At 37.8% G+C, this 17,567-nt stretch overlaps 1 protein-coding gene across 3 annotated transcripts in view; it reads left to right on the top strand.

The window, feature by feature from the left end:
* The window catches only part of LOC106058819 (allatostatin-A receptor-like), a 158,721-nt gene that overhangs the window by 71,741 nt on the left and 69,413 nt on the right, over window positions 1-17,567 (top strand). Inside the window, exons 1-2 of one of the 3 annotated variants that reach the window (XM_056030556.1) lie at window positions 9,106-9,220; window positions 15,855-16,998. In XM_056030556.1, the coding sequence (XP_055886531.1) occupies window positions 16,752-16,998 (247 nt within the window). In that variant the 5' untranslated portion in view covers window positions 9,106-9,220; window positions 15,855-16,751. Of the gene's footprint in view, window positions 1-9,105; window positions 9,221-15,776; window positions 15,793-15,854; window positions 16,999-17,567 lie in introns of those variants that run through there. The other 2 variants (XM_056030557.1, XM_056030555.1) reach the window with 2 other exon arrangements.

Here is a 17,567-nt window from a genome sequence, read left to right on the forward strand (position 1 = left end):
TCTAAACTGTGTCACTTTGACTTTGTCTAGTGACCATTCTATCCAAAACACTTGTAATCTTAGAGCCGTCTGGACGGTAGAAAACTTTTTCGGAAGAAAAGGTAAAATACAAAATATTGCTATGTGTGTAATAGGTGGTAACTGTGGTAATCTGAAGTAACTGTGGTAATCTGTGGTAACCGTGGTAATCTGTGGTAACTGTGGTAACTGTGGTTATCTGTGGTAACTGTGGTAATCTGTGGTAACTGTGGTTATCTGTGGTAATCTGTGGTAATCTGTGGTAACTGTGGTAAATTGAGGTAAACTGTGGTAACTGTGGTAATCTGTGGTGACTGTGGTAATCTTTGGTAACTTTGGTAATCTGTGGTAACTGTCCAGAATTATACGCCCCTGAGTGGTTGTGACGTACAAGATTAGAAAGAGTAATTAAGAGACAGATGGACAAAGCTATATAAACAAATACACAAATAGACAAAGAGACACATTGACATACAGACAGATTAACAAAAAGAAACATTCAAAAGAGATATTAGCGAAGTGATAGATTGACAAAGTGACAGATTAACAAAAAGAGATTTTAACAAAGAGATAGATTAAGAAAGAGATAGATTAAGAAAGAGAAAGAAATCTGGCTAATGTATGAAGAGCGTCTACTGTTTACAGAACAAAACATCAAAAGGCCCTTTCCTCAGTAATTCTATTTTTAGCACAGACACACACAAACACACACACACACACAAGTAATCATCTTCTTTTTTGAAGTAACGTCTGTATTATATAAGATAAGATAAGATAAGTATTTGGTATGATATGATATTTTTATCTAAAGGCCAATACATGTTTTAAGAACATTGATAAATGTAAAACCAACCCATCAGTTACAAACTCTTGCATCTGTTACACACAACATCATTTTCAAACTCTTTCAATCCTTGACAAGCAATGTTCCTCTTCAATCGTTCCACGTTTAAACCGCGTGTGTATTTTGATCGTCTGCTAATCTGTCCGCTAAAATTTGACGACTATTGACTTCTCGCTTTCATCGATATTCTACGAGATTTCAACAGGTCAGAAAAAAAAAATTCTAGCTGTGTTGAAGTGATCAGGAGACAGAAGGGACATCAATGCTCTACGTCAGTGGTCTTCAACGGGGGCGATATCGCCCCCTAGGGGGCGTTTTCGAGATTTTGGGGGGCGCTGAGAGCCAAAGGGGCGGTAGGGGGGCGCTGGGCACAAAGTGGGGCGGTAAGGGGGCTCTGGGCATAAAGGCGGAAAGAAGAAACTAAAAGTGCTCTGAAACAAAACAAATTTAAAAATTCTTCAACATTAAAGCTGGGAAACTAAATATAGACAAATTATAGTTAACTTGCTTCTAATTTAAGAACAGAAACAGCGTTAGAAATTGAGTTCGGGAATCCCATTTTCTATTTTTAAATTCTTACTCTTTTGCTATGATTGGAGTGTATTTATTGTCAGTGGATCTCGCGCGTATAAACGTTTAAGATTTGATAAACAAAGTAGGTGATACGCCTTTTAGATTATTGTTTATTTTATCTACATATGTTAATATATTGATATGTAAATGTTAATTGCAAAAAAACATTAAAGGTAACATTTAATAGAATAATTTAACTTTTTTTAAAAACAAAAAACATTGATAAAATGTTTTTACGAAAACTCACTGGTATGTCATGTAATATTTCCTTGAGATTTAGTGAATTGCCACTAGAAAAAAGTAAGTTCTACTTTGATGGCATTTTCAGATGAGGTTATGAAACCAAGTCCGCTTCACGAACATATAGCGATATCCAAAAATAATTTAAGAATATTTATGAACAATTATACAAATCTACAATTAAAACAATTATAAAAACAAAAAACGGCAAAGCAGGATATGTTTTAATGGCTTCTTAGAAAAATGCATAACTTTTGAAAATTCTTATGATATTGTTGAAAAATTAATTAAAACTAAATTTATTTTAAAACATATGTAACACAGAAGGACTATTTTTTCTGTTAGAGATGAAATATTATTTCAAAATTGTCTAGTTATGTAGCTTATGGGGACATATTAGGAAACCATCAGTGGTTGGACGCTACAATGACTTCATAGGTAATATAGAATAAAGAACAAATCTATTTATTATTCACACTGTGAGTTATGATACACACGAAAAGTTTAGCCCGCAATTTCATTTCTATTTGAATCTAATTATAAAACTGTAAATAAAATACAAACCCATGCCGAAAATAAGCGCATCTTTCAACAGTTTTGTGAAACAAATGATGAAAAAGGTGTTAGACTCTTGTTGTAAACTGAAGTTCGCTGAACTTCGAAAGGGGTTTGTTAATTTTATGGCTCGTTTTTTTAATCTCTTAAATAATTTTTTTTTTTGAGAAACGGGAAGATTCAACGGTTGGCGATGACTTAAAGCAGGCTAAAAAAAATTGTTTTACATGGTAGGCATCTAACACAAATAAATGAAACGAAGCTCCGACTGCTCGGAAAGAGATTGACTTTTATTGATAATCTCATTTTCTCTTTTATCGAGATATTAAATCTACTTTAAAGAGTTTTACAATCTCACATAACTTGTTTGTTGACAAATGAATTACTGCCCAAGGACACCGATATGTATGCCATTCACATAACAATGCTCTATGAAGAAATTAAGATTCAATTCTAAAATTTTAAAATATATATATATATATATATATATAAATTACAATTATTAAACATGTGTTACTGGCGGTCAAATTGAGTTGCATAAAAAATAGATTTACAAAACTATGTCTTCAGTAAAAAAGAATGTAAACATAGGAGAAACACAGTGGCGTAGCTAGGGTGGGGGGAGTGGTGGAAATTTGAAAATCACCCGGGCCCCCATTTAAGGGGGGGGGGCAAATTAGTGCTTTTTAAATTAATTAAATTAAATATTACGCAAAATGCAGCGGCCCCCAAGCGATGTCAAGCACCTTGGCCCCCAAACGATGGAAATTCCTAGCTACGCCCCTGGAGGCACAACAGAGATGTGGCTGCATTGAAATGTTTCAGTAAAATCCCAAAGCTGTGGTCAAAATTGGAATTATGTTTTAGCTTTTCAGTAAACATACATGGTTAACCTAGCAAAGAAATAGACTGGATGTAGCAAATAGAGGAGGCCTTGCCTTGGCTAATTTAAAGCTTGAAATTTCTAATATTGTCAGACTGCAGGAAGCACAAGGTTACCATTAGCTTAATATCATTTTGCAGTGAATTCAGCAATAATAATATTTATATTAAAAAATAAAACTAAATTTACAATTAAACCTAAAAACAGTAGGCCCTAATATTCAAAAATTTAAACGGAGACTATTCTTAGGATTTGAAAGAAAGTCTTTACAATTAATTTTTGTGTGTAATCCCTGTAAATTATTTGACATAATTTTTGCATAATGATAATATTGGCTGTTTTTGCCTTTAATTCCGAAGATTACGGCTGAGTCCAGTGTTTCACATAACTACGCAAACCCAACTGCGACCTACATATTTTCCCGAATTTTATGCAGACAAAGCCGTTGTATGCTGGCTTTTCTTTGTGTATTAAATGTTTGTCCCGCAGTTTTTGTAAGAGCTCTCGAACTGTTTCTCTCTATCTGCTGCCAGAGAATGCTGCCAGGTACTTTCCTCTATGCCAGCGAGAGCGAAATGGCGCCTGAATAAATCTTTATAGTGCTCACGGGGAGGGGGGCACCTCTGTAACTCAGTCCTCCTCAAAGCTCGTCAGTCATAGGCCAAGGAGTTCACAACAATCGCCTTTGGCATGCGGTCGTCACCCAAGCGGGATAAGTGTTATTGACAGCATAAAAATTAATAGATAGATGATGTTTTGTTCAAATTTGCCTTCTCACGCTTCTTTATAACTGTTTTTCTTAGAGGGGGGCGCTGGCGGATTTTTTGAAAGAAAAAATTCGAAAAGGGGGCGGTAGACCAAAAAAGGTTGAAGACCACTGCTCTACGTTATAGTTTCAAGATGACTCACTACTTCCAAGCTTCAGTAGGCGTAAATCACTAATAGAGAGAAAGACTTTAACTCAAGTGACTTGCCTTTTAATCAATCAGTGAATCGAATCAATTAGTCAATCAACCAAAGCTTATCTTATAGACTACATACGTTCATTCAAAAGAGAGAATTACTGATTAGCAGGCAAGACTAGATTAACACATAAAATGCGTTGGACATAATTATTTTCTTGTTTGAAGTAATGTCTCTCATCTAAAAGATAATATAAGATAATATAAGAAAGTCAACCTCCATCGCGAATGCATGTGTTAATCTAGTCATGCATGTAAGACTGAAACTCCGCTTATTCATTGGTTTTCCTGTCTGATTCAGGCAACCCGTTTCATGCTCTAGAGCAGCGGTTCTCTACCTTTTAAGTTCGGCGACCCCGTTTTACAATCCCCCACTCTGCCGCGCCCCCCCCCACACACACACGCATACAGCAATAGAAGCGTAGACAATAACAATCCATAGGCGACCCCTGGCGAATGGTCAATCGATCCCCAAGTGGGGTAGAGGCATTAGGGAAGAAGGAACACTTTTACTGATTTCTTTTAGAAATATGGAATAAGAAATCAATCATCAATCCATAAAATGATGCAACTTTGTGCATTAAAAATTTTTTTTTAAAAATTATTAGTTGATTCAGTGCCCCGAATCAAGACTCATTTGCCAGGGACTGGTTAAACCTTGCTGTGGGTAAAGTTTCCCCTTTCAGACCTTGTGGTCTATAGGGCAGATGATGTAAAAGCCATCTGTTTCTGTGGCCAACGGTTAACGAGGGTGTCATGTGGCCAGCACAACGACCGACCGCCTTTACTTTTCCCTAACTGATCTCAGGTACCCACTAGAGCTGGGTGGACTCAGAGGACCCAGAAGATCCCGAAATTAAAAATCCCAGTCTTCACCAGGATTCGAACCTCGGACCCCGGTTTGGAAGTCAAGCGCTTTACCGCTCAGCCACCGCACCTCCTTGCTGCAGGTAAGGCTGCAAGAAACTTATTTGAGACCAAATGAATATAATATACCGCTGAGGATAGATAGCGAAAGAATATCTTCAAACCGACAACAGCAGACAACAGCAGACAACGGTTGTTCGCTCTTGATGTGGCGAAATATGTAAATCACAGTCACGTGACATAATGCACTCTCTCTTAGTCTTGGGACCCAAAGACAAACTTTAGCTAATAGTACATATATTTATACATTTCACAATGTACTTAGTACTGCGATTAATATTTGTGGATTAAATTTTTAAAGGGTCAAACGTCAAACAACTTGACATTGATGGAGATTTTCACCATACACTAAAACCAAAGTTTATCTAAGGGGAAATAACCGCTAATTGCTGCCATTTATCTGAAATGTACAGGGTTTGGCATCTTTTCTGAAATCTATCTATCTATCTATCTATCTATCTATCTATCTATCTATCTATCTATCTATCTATCTATCTATCTATCTATCTATATTCATATCTATATCTATATCTATATATATAAATATATATATACGCCTATATATATATATGTATATTTAACAAAATGAATTAATTAGTACTAAATCATTAACTAAGTTGCACACGTTTTGGATTCTGAAGAGGACTATATTCAAAAATAGATATATCCACATCTCTCATTAAGTAGCAGTTATTCCCCTTATTTCAAATACAAACGAAATAATTAATCACCAACAATTAATTACCTAAACGTTAAATTGTTTTTGATGGATTCGTGTCTTGTCAGGTTCAATGAATACTTGTGCAAAGTCTTAACTTGATCCGAGAATGGGAAATGGGAGAAAAAACATGTTCAACCTTTTTACCAGACAGACAGACAGACAGAGTCATTTGATAAAAGCTTTGTAAAAAATGGTTGCTGTCTATACTTTGTCATCCATTTACGAAAATCTCCTATTGATTCGATTCCGCGCTTGTGTGCTGCTGTATTGAGTCGAAACAAATCGTTACAGAAAGCCCGAACACTGACTTTCAACGTCACAACCTGTAAGCAGTTTAGACCAATAGCTGGTTGCTACGTCACAGGTCAGTGTTTGAGGCCTTCTTTAATGAATGATCTCGATAGAGCCTTAATAATAATGCGAACACTACAAAAACTTGTACTCTCGAAGAAAAAAAAAAAACCTCCTCACACACGCAACCTTCACATTGATCCAATTAAAAAAAAAGAGCAGACGTGAAAAAAAAAAGTTTAAAAAGTTTAATGAGCTCCTTCTGAAGTGTTCATTGAGACATGAGCTTCATAGCAGGACACAGCGCTCGGGCTTCACCGCCCAGCCTGGCACTGGACGAAACATGTACACTGGTAGCCAAGCCATACACAAGTCTCAGCTGTGACATAGTGCACAAAACTCTGACGTAGAGTTTGGTAGAGTATTTATCGTTAACGGAAACGGAAATAAGGAAACGGAAATAAGAATGACGCGTCAATAGTAATAACGAAAATATAAAAACGAGAACAATAGGAAGTTAGAAAATCGATAGTCTAAACCAGTGGTTCCCAAACCTTTTCCTTAACGGAACACTTGGCACATTCTGAGTATTTAGCGGAACACTTTGCTTTTTTTTTTTTTTAAAAGACATTAATTCACTTGGAGGCCTACTGGTTTATTATCCAGTTGTTCCTGGTACACCTATTCAGGCCTAGTGGAACACAATGGTTCCGGGGAACACAGCTTGGGAAACACTGTTTCAAACCAAACCTCCCGCAGGACGACATGCCTTTCTAATTTTTGGTATACACTCGCAGCACGATTATGAACAAATACTTTTTTTAAATGTAGTTTTTATTGATTTTTTTTTTAGTTTGCGATTTTTGAATATTACTTTTCTTTATCGAGCTTATATCAGGTCGGTCCGTCTGTCTGGTCACAAGATTGTACACGTTATTTCTCCCACGAACCATTCCCAGATCAAGTTGAAAGATTGCTCAATTAGTCATTGTCGATGACAGCACATGAATTAATTAAAGAAATTAACCAACTATTAATCAATTAGCCGTAATTAATTAATTTTATTTCATATGAAAAATTTACTAAATCGGACGAACCGTTAAAATAATCGCAATACTGTAGAAAAAAAGATTAGACTAATGAAACCTTATATTTTTATAAGTGCTTGCAAAGCTCAGTGGCAAAACACGTCGGCTTTCCATTGTGGAGGCTGGAATTCGGACTTCATCAACTGTTTTAAAAAATTGCTTTTGAAAATGCAACATGGAAATCTTCATCTAGATCCCCCTGTCGGTGCGTAGGTTATAGTATTATAACACCAATGTTTATTAAGTGCACAATTTTTGAACGCACTTTCTTTGTTGCCTTGCTGCTTGTAAGCTTATGGAGTGGTTGTGTATTATGCTGATGTAACTTGTTTTGAGATTCTTCTGTGTTCCCCTGTTTAAGGGAGTTAGCTATAGAATTATCAAAATTACATTGGAGTTTTTTATCGGCAGTGTGCCAGTGTTGAACGTACTATTGTGTAGCGTTGTGTGATAGCAAGGTGTGAAATTATTGTTTGATTACTATAGCCACAATATTCGAATGTTTTAGATTCAATGTCATTAAGAGCCCTATGGTCAAATCACTTTTTTGGACCAGTTGAAGGAAAAAAAAAGGGGGGGTGGTGTCAGGGTTGTGTTAAAGCCTTAGCTCGTTTGCCCGGGCCCCTGACATTTAACAGGCACCTTGGTGCATACAATAATTAAGTGACTCACTGTTAAGAATGTAATGGTTTAATGATGTGAATATAAGTTATGATGACAAACTGATGGATTAAAACATACATAAATGTACAAGTTGCGATAAACAAAAAAAAACAAAAACAATTTTTAGAAATAAATCCAATCGCATAGATTCATTACTGTAAGTTTATATTTGGCTCGGACATGTTCGCCGAATGGAGGACAATCGCATCCCAAAAATAATTCTGTACGGGAAACTTGCGTCTGGCTCAAGAAAATCTGGTCGCCCTCACAGGTCGCCCCCATCTCCGCTACGTGGATGTGATAAAACGGGATTTAAAATCAGTGAACATTGAGACTGACCAATGGTGAGATATAGCCCTAGACCGCACTAGTAGGAGAGAGACAGTGACCTAAGAAGCTATACACAGCGAGAAAACATGGGCCTCGATTCTTGAAGAAAAGCGTGCCACACGGAAAATGGCCAGCTCCTATACCACCAAAGCGAAAGCCACCTTGACCTGCAATATATGTGGACGGGAGCGTCTCTCCAAAATAGGGCTCCACAGCCACATGAAAAAGTGTTCGAGATGAACCAGAGTCGTTCTACGACTGAAGGAGGCCAATAAATGAATGAAGATCTATTACAAATAAATGACATAATTGATTCGAGCTAATTGATAGAATTTCAGTTAATATAGGCCAGGATTGTTAAAAAGTTTTTTTTTGTTTTATTAACTTGGGCTCTTTTCTATGACGTTTTAACTAACGGAATTGTTTTGTTGTTGATTTCTTCAATTGTAGTTTTCGTTTCTTAGTTTACGTGAACGGAAACCAAAGTAGCGTAATAGAGTTACGGTTGTGTAAATGACTCTGAAAGAGGGAGAGAGAAAGAGAGAGAAAGGGAGGGGGCGAAAAGAGAGAGAGAGAAAAAAAAAGAGAAGCGAGAAAAAAAGAGAGTTAAAGAGAAAGAAAAATAACGAGTAATAATAATAATAGAAAGCTTTCGAATACGACTGTGATAAATATGGTGTGTTTATTTAAGGCTTGCAAATAGAATCTGTAAAGCTAAAAATATATGCCAGTGACTACATTCAAATCCAGAAGGTGCCTTCATCTTGTTTTGTAATCCGAAAAGGGCGTAGACAGATTTTCCCCTGGGGGAGGCAGAGGAAAACGACGCCCTAAGAAAAGAAAGTGAGAGAGAGAGATGTGAGACTGAGGGAGCCAACAATAGCGCCCCATGGAGATCATCAGCGCCCTGTTCACCATCACATTTTCCTTTTGTGGTTTCATAAACTCGGAAATTTCAGTTTCGCCTTTCATCACTCATTCACGGCGGTTTCTTCTGGGAGGGATGTTGCTAAATGCTGCTATTGATTTGTAAGCTGCCTAATACAGCGAAGATGGGTGTGTCATGTTTTTTTTTTGCCTAGGAGGTAAGGCGGTATCAACATGTCATGTGGCAGTCTAATGTATGTAAGTAAGTCATTTCAAATCTTGTATCTCTGTCGTCTGTCTGTCTGTCTGTCAAAAATTAGTACACTACCTTTCCTAGTCTGCGATTTGAAATTTCGCTCAATTATTTCTTTTACAATTCTATCAATTACAAGAATCAATTAAAAAAAAAAACTAATTAATAAATTAATTATTCGTAATTAATTATTTTTGTTTGGTGTCGAACAAGGGAAAGAAATTGTATTTGACAGACGTGGTGATATATGTTGAATTAGTCCCCTTTATACTTTACTTAGAGAATTAGGTCGTCGCTTCAAAGTTTGAAACTAACATTCTAACCTTTAATTTCATAAGGACCTGATTGTCCGATTTACTGCATTGGCGATGAAAGAAATGTGTTCACGCTGGCAGCACATGACTAGTTTGAGGTGTTGGAACCTGGCAATGCTTGCCAGCCTTAATGTGGAACCAGAGGGAAGCGCGTATTAGAGTAAACAGATTGACCACTACGGAACCAAAACATGGCCATCTTTGGGGCGCTTAAGAACTGGCAGTGATTCAAAATACCCAACAGTTATGTTACAATCCACTCTGCATTCCAAGGGGCCACTTCACGATAGACGAGGCGCGGTGGCTGAGTGGTAAAGCGCTTGGCTTCCAAACCGGAGGGTTCAGGGTTAAGAATTCTGGTGAAGATTGAGATTTTTAATTTCGAGAACTTTAGGGCGTCTATGTGTCCACCCAGCTTTAATGGGTACCTGACATCAGTTGGGGAAAAGTAAAAGCGGTTTGTTATTGTGCTCCCCACATGACACCGTGACCACAAAAACAGATGACCTTTACATCATCTGTCTTAAAGACTGCATGGTCTGAAAGGGTAACCTTTTTTTTTACTAATTTCATAAAAGACATTCACTCTATCTATCTATCTATCTATCTATCTATCTATCTATCTATCTATCTATCTATCTATCTATCTATCTATCTATCTATCTATCTATCTATCTATCTATCTATCAGATTATTGATGGATCTGAGTTTTTTTAATACACTTAAATTCCAAGTTCTTATTTATTAACTGTTTAGTCAATTAAACGCCCAACTAATGCCCAAATGAACGCCCAACTAAATGCTTATAAACGCCCAACTAAATGCCCAACAAACGCCCAACTAAATGCTTATAAACGCCCAACTAAATGCCCAACAAACACCCAACTAAATGCTTATAAACGCCCAACTAAATGCCCAACAAACGCCCAACTAAAGGCCCAACAAACGCCCAATTAAATGCCCAAATAAACGCCCAACTAATAAATGCCAAACTAAATGCCCAATAAACGCCCAGCAACATGACCAATAAACTTCAGACTACATGCCCGAAAACTCCCCACTAAAATAAACTCCCAATTAAATAAATGCCCAATTGAATATTCAACCAATGCCGGACTTCACTTTCTACTACAGTATGCCAAACTTCTTACTGTAGAGTCCAATAGTGCTAAGCCTACACGAGCTAGTGACACTTGAGCTTTAAAGTCATTAGTCACTGGAACTCAAAACACTTTGAACCTAGGCCGAAGCGAGGCTATCGAGAGGTAGGGAGCAAGGGGCGAGGGGTAATCTGATTTTCCTCCCATTCAAAACACTAAAACCAGATTTCTTGGCTCGTTGTTTGGTCAAATTGAGACACCCAGTGTCTCCACTAAGTTAACAAAAACCCAATATCTGAGTTTGTGTGTATGTGTGTGTGTCACCAGAAGAGTCCGCGAGTCTGTCGTACTTCCTTGTGCGAGTAATGTAGAAGTTAGTGTAGGCCTCGTAGATTAGAATCTATATCAGTTAGTTACACACCCGGATGTAAAGGTCAACATGGTAGAGCAGCAAAAAGTTTCCCCTTTTCAGACCTTGCGATACGCTTACTATTAGCTATCCCGACAAGACCAACGTCTAATCTTTCGACTCTGGACCGGACACAACAGAATGCGACAACACATGTACAGGAAGCTCAAAATTGGAACCAGTGAAATCTGCCCATGTGGAGTATCACCAGAAAATGCCGACCACGTCCTCCAAAACTGCTCTCTTTACCAAGAGGCCCGTATAAGACATTGTCCCCAAAATCACCCCAATAGAAAGAAAACTATATGGAGAGCTCCATGATTTGGAAACCACTGCGCAGTTCATCTCATGTATTGGTCTAGTGATATGAACACTCCAACATAACAATGAGAACGATGAAGAAGAAAAAGACCTTGCGATCTTAGGGCAGATGATGTAAAGGTCAACTGTTTCTGTAGCCCTAGGTTAACAAGGGTGCCATGTGGCCAGCACAACGACCAACCATCTTTAATTTTTCCCCCCAACTAATGTCAGGTAACCATAAGAGCTAGGCGGACTCAGAGGCGCCAAAGAGACCGAAATCCCAGTCTTCACCAGAATTCCAATCGAAGACCCAGTTCGGAAGCCAAGCACTTTACCGCTCAGCCATCGCGCCTCCGGTAGAGTAGTAAAAAAATGTTTGTTTGTAAAATGTTTTACTTATTTCGGAAGTTCCTTCAGAGTTGAAGATAATTACTTCCTAGTCCAAACCTCCCGCAGGACGGCGGGGGATGGGAGCGGGCAGGGTTTGAACCCGGGACCATCGATAAGTCCGAACGACAGTCCAGCGTGCAAACCGCACGACCAGGCAGCCATCCTAAGTGTTGTGTATTTATGTTTCTTGTTGTGTGTTGTGAACTGATCTGTTCTAGTGTGTCAAAATGTCATGGTGTCCAGGTCAGCTTTTGTGTGTGTGTGTGTGTGTGTGTGCGCGTGCGTGCGTGCGTGCGTGCGTGTGTGTGTGTGTGTACTGTGTTATTGTGAACTGTTTTGTCATTCTTGTTCAATAAAGCCTAGCATCAAGACATGTCTTCCTGTAGTATTTTATTAGGTCACTACAATAAGCTATTAACAGATTTAAATACTGTTAAGGAATAGTGTATTGCAAAGTTTCCTACATGGCGGAAGAACTAAAAATAGCAAGCTTCTTGGTGTATCCGGCGTACAAAATGTAAATATGCCATAAGTTATATGTCATATGACAATTGTCTTCGCCCTTTTAAACATAGCTGTCGCGGATGAATGTGTGTATGTATGTATAATCTATTTTTACACTCTGCGCGAATGACCGGAAGTGTGTTTTGTTGTCAGAGAGTGGTCAGACAGAGTCCAGTTTGTGTGAGATGTCGTAAAGATTATTGAAGTGTATGTGTTTGATCGAGTGTTACTTGTTGATTTATAACTACAGCTGAACCAGGGACACCTAGACGTATAGAGACCTAAGGTAGTTTGTACCGAGTTATAAGTAGAGTTATATAATAGGAAAGCTGTAACAACTGCAAAATCAAATCTTCTAAGCTCTGTTTGTTTTGTTTGTTTTACATATTTCGGATGTTCCTTCAGAGTTGAAGATAGTTTACTTCCTAGTCCAAACCTCCCGCAGGACGACGGGGGATGGGAGCGGGCAGGGTTTGGACCCGGGACCATCGATAAATCCAAACGACAGTCCAGCGCGCAAACCGCACGACCAGGCAGCCATCCTACCGTTAAAGGCTCAAAATAATCTCTCTATGGAGAAACCATTAGACTTTAGACGGTAAAACACTACACAACAACGAACGCCCTCTCCAAAACTGCTGCTTCTCGGAAGAACTACCAGGAACAAAGGCACGACGTCGACAAAAAATGTTTTAGTGACAAACCTAGGTTTGTCAGATTGTGTTTGTATAGACTATAGAGCAGCGGTTCTCAACCTTTTAAGCCCGGCGACCCCTTTTACAATCCCCCACTCTGCCGCGACCTCCTCCACACACACACACACATACAGCAATAGAAGAATAGACAAAACCAATCCATATTTTCGATGGTCTTAGGGGACCCCTGACAAATCGTCATTCGACCCCCAAAGGGGTCGCGAACCACAGGTTGAGAACCCCTGCTATAGAGCATTGTAGACAGCACTTTATAGAACCTTGGTTGTTAGATTTGAGAATTCTATGTTTATTTATCATTATGTATTATTATTTCATTGGTTGACTAGGTAAAGTGGGGTGACGGCCCTTGAGTTTTTTTTTTTTATTATTGTTGACAAGGACTGGAGAAATGTGATTGTATAGTAAGAGTACAATATAAGGCAGTTTTATAGTTTGATGTATATTGAAGCTTTTGTTGGCGTTATCTGCAGTTATAATGTATTCCTATTGCTTTATTAAATATATCTTATTGCTAATACATCCCGAATATTTCTTGAAGTGTTATGTGTACAAATGTCTAAGCCATAGGCCAGGAGTTCACAACGATGGCTGCCTGGTCGTGCGGTTTGCGAGCTGGGCTGTCGTTCTGATTTATCGATGGTCGAGGGTTCAAACCCTGCCCGCTCCCAGCCCCCGTCGTCCTGCGGGAGGTTTGGACTAGGAAGTAAACTATCTTCAACTCTGAAGGAACATCGGAAACATGTAAAAACATTTTACAAACAACACTAGGTTTGTCAGATTGTGGTCTTCCTGCTCTGCGCTGTTCCTATTTTTGTAACAAGGTCGACTGTCCGTCCGTCCGTCCGTCCTTCTGTCACACTTAGATCTCAAAATACTAAAAAAAACTGTGGAAAATAATTTTTTTAGAAAGACCAGTGAAATAAAATAGCTGACTTTTTTTTTCCAAATCCGAAAAAAAAAAGATGCTAGATGACAAAAAAAAAGTTATTGTTATTGCGTTACTCCTTTTTCTACTAAAGTTAACTCCCTTTATTTGATATTCAAATTAAATGCGATCCCTCAACCTTAAATGGACACATACTACTAGCTACCTGCAAGCTAAGATACACATTTAAATGTAAGTACAACAGGAACTAGATGGAAAATTTTGCTTTATTACATCGGGCATTCTATAACAATATTTTGTAAAAGCTAAAAAAATTATTAAAAAAAAATATAGCGTAAAAAAAAGAAAACATAATTATATTTTTCTAATTTTAGGCAGATGACGTCATATCCTGTTCATTTAATCATATTGTTCGACTTAAAAAAAAAATTGTATCGACTCATCTCTGTGTTTTTGACTTCAGAAAATGTTTGACTATTGCGTCATTACCACCGGATATTTACCCCCCCCCCCCCAAAAAAAAAAATAAAAAATAAAAAAAAAATCAGGCATTATCCTAGAAGCTTTTTTTTAAATTTTTAGTTTGTTGGACACTTTTCCCTTTTTTTTTTTCGGAAACTCAGCAATGACAAGCAAATGAACACGCCAAAAAAATAAAAATAAAAATATAACGAACTTTTTTACCCCAAAATAAAACGAAAAATACTTTGCCGGGCAAGCTATCACAACCTGTGTATAGTTTAAAAAAAAAACAAACTTCTTGGTATCTGGACAATGGCTCGTTAGTTGGACAGCTCTAGATGAAAAACACAAAACAAAACCAACGACCTGACTGAACCGGTACTTAATATTTTACTCCCCCCCCCCCCGCACATACATTGACCTTGATCTTTATGTTTTGCATAATGTCCTTAAAAAAAATGTTTGTACACTAATAGTAATGACTGTTGTCGTCTCAACATTTACATGCCGGAAGATATATAATAATGACACATCTTATATGTCATAACAAGGACGGTTCAATGTATAAACATGATGTGTCTTTCGTATGACATTATGAAACATCATTATTCTGATATTAGGATCTTTTATTCGTAAGAAATTATGATGTGTTGAATTAATCCTGTGCACTCCCAGTGGAGCATAGGGACGCAACCACACCTCTCCACCAAACTCGGTTCTGAGCAGCTTTCTTCATTTGCTCCCATGTCATTCCAGTACCCTCAGCTTCACTGATGACTGACCTCTTCCAGGTTTGCTTGGGTCTGCCCACTTTCCTCTTTCCTTGTGGGTTCCAGTCAAGTGCCTGCCTTGCAACATTGGTAGCTGGTTTTCACAGGGTGTGTCCTGTCCAGCTCCATTTTTCGTTTTGTGATGTCTTGGGCTATGGGCTTTTGTCTAGTTCTCTCCCACAAATCGATAGTAGTTATCTTTTCTGGCCACCTAATTCCTAATATCCGGCGTAGACATCTGTTAACAAAGGTCTGGAGCTTTTCCATATTTGTTTTAGTGACTCTACAAGTTTCTGAACCGTATAGAAGGACAGACTATGATGTGTTTCTCTAATGATATTATTTATAATTTGTTTATTTGTGTGACTTTGTGATGTTTCATTCCCAGGACATTATGATGTTTCACTCCAATAACTTTCTAATGTGTCATTCAAATGACATAATCATACGTTATTCATATTACATTCTGATGTGACAACTTTTACTCAATGCTCTGTCATAATATGTGATAAATACAATAAACGCACATATGTGTAACCTTACCGGACCAAGTAAAACAAGTAATGTATTGTAAGTTGTGAGACTGGAGATCGAATCCCAATGTAGAGAATTATTTTCTTTCTTTCAAGATATAACTCAAAATCCCATTAGAATATCACTGGGATTCGAACTTTTGACCAAGGGCTTTACCACTCAGCCACCTTGTCTTACCTTCCTCTAGAGGTAAGCTTATTTATTTATTTTTTCTATTATATTAATACGTTGGGTTTTTTTTTTACTTTCAGTTATTTGGTTCAAGCCTAATAAAAGACAGTATAGACCTGATGTCATAGTCACATTATTTCATCCTCAGTTATCCACTTCAGTGTGATGTCAATTAAAATCTAATTACAAATTCATAAGCTTGCCGAACTTTTCAACGCGATGATTCATGTCTGGATGACAGCGACTCGACCATACGCTTTTTTGTCAACGTTAGGCAAAGAATTTTCTACTTTATATTCGTTCACGTATTTTCCGGATGTATCAACAGGATTAGTCACCATGGAGACCACCAAGCGCATTAAGAAGGTACAAGAATACTTACTACTTCCTGTTTTCTTGTCACGTGATTTTTAAACTAGTGAGATTATGGAATGACACTATTTCATTAGTGGAAATTTTTTTTTATAATTGTGTTAAAAAAAGGGTAACTGGATTTTAGCATACGTTTTCTTTGGCATCAATTTTTTTTTTATTTCTTATGGACTATTTATTTGGATTTATTGGTAACTCGAGTTCATCCATACATGAAACAAAATATTGGTTTAGATCTGTGGTGCAAATGCATCTAGATATCAAGATATAGTTTTGTTTAAAATAAAGCCAAAAAAATCTCTTGGCCTAAATTGAGCGGAAGTGTCAGAAAAGTCAATATTACCAACAGATAAAACTATTTACGTCTGCTAGGCTCATTTCCGGTTTCCTTCTTGTTAACTGCGAACATGTTCTGATGTTCTCTAAAGCAGTGTGTTCATTTTTAACCACACCGAAGGAAAATAACCAATATTATAAAACATATGTTAGCAAATATGATGAAGCGTCTAGATTATAATTTGTCCTTCGCTGTTGACATGGATACTGCGTCCAGTGGGCCAACGTTTGCCATGACAACAGAGCTCATCTAACGCCTCTACGTAACCATGACGACAGCGTTCAACGTCACCTTGCAGCTGCTCGCAGACAGCAATGCCTACAACGTGGAGTATCCCATCAACACCAGGGTCGTCGCCAACTCTGACCTTCGGGGCTACACCACAGTGAACCACACGGGCGCCGGATTTAACATCTTCGCCTATTCGTATGACATAAATGAGCTGGCGAAGCCTTGGATCCGGGAGCCCCAGTTCATCCCTCTTGTGGTAGTCTACGGCCTCTTCTTTATCGTGGGTCAGTATAACACATTACTTTTTGCAAAGCTTATATCTGTCTGTCTGTCTTGTAAAAAGTTTGGATATTTTTTCTCTCTCCCATTTCTCATTATCGGACCAAATTAAAAGTTTGCATAATTATTCATAGTCGATGACGATACACGAATCAATCAAAAAATTAACTAATTACTTAATCATTTAGTATTAATCAATATTTTTTTTTAATATAAGAACGGGAGCTTAACCCTGTAATTTTTTTTTTTATAAATGACAGTAATAAGTGATTCTTTTCTTTTTTAAAAAAAAGCTTTGTTTTTTTAAAAAGTATTCTTTTTTCTCCACCCCTCTCCCAGCCTTATTTTAAAGCTTACTTAGAGCAGAGACATGTACAGCTTCATGTAAACTTGTGGTCAGGAACGTAATGATAACCGAGTCGAAAAACCATGTCTTTAACTCTTTCTCTCCTAACAGACGATACCAGCGTTGATTCCACCAGAGCGTGGTAAATAATTACGGAGAGAAAGAGTTAATACACTGAATGACTCCACAAACACACATTTCGTGAGCACATTCTTACGGACGAGTTAC

The sequence above is a fragment of the Biomphalaria glabrata genome, chromosome 5 (genome assembly GCF_947242115.1).
Source record: "Biomphalaria glabrata chromosome 5, xgBioGlab47.1, whole genome shotgun sequence".
Taxonomy (NCBI): domain Eukaryota; kingdom Metazoa; phylum Mollusca; class Gastropoda; family Planorbidae; genus Biomphalaria; species Biomphalaria glabrata.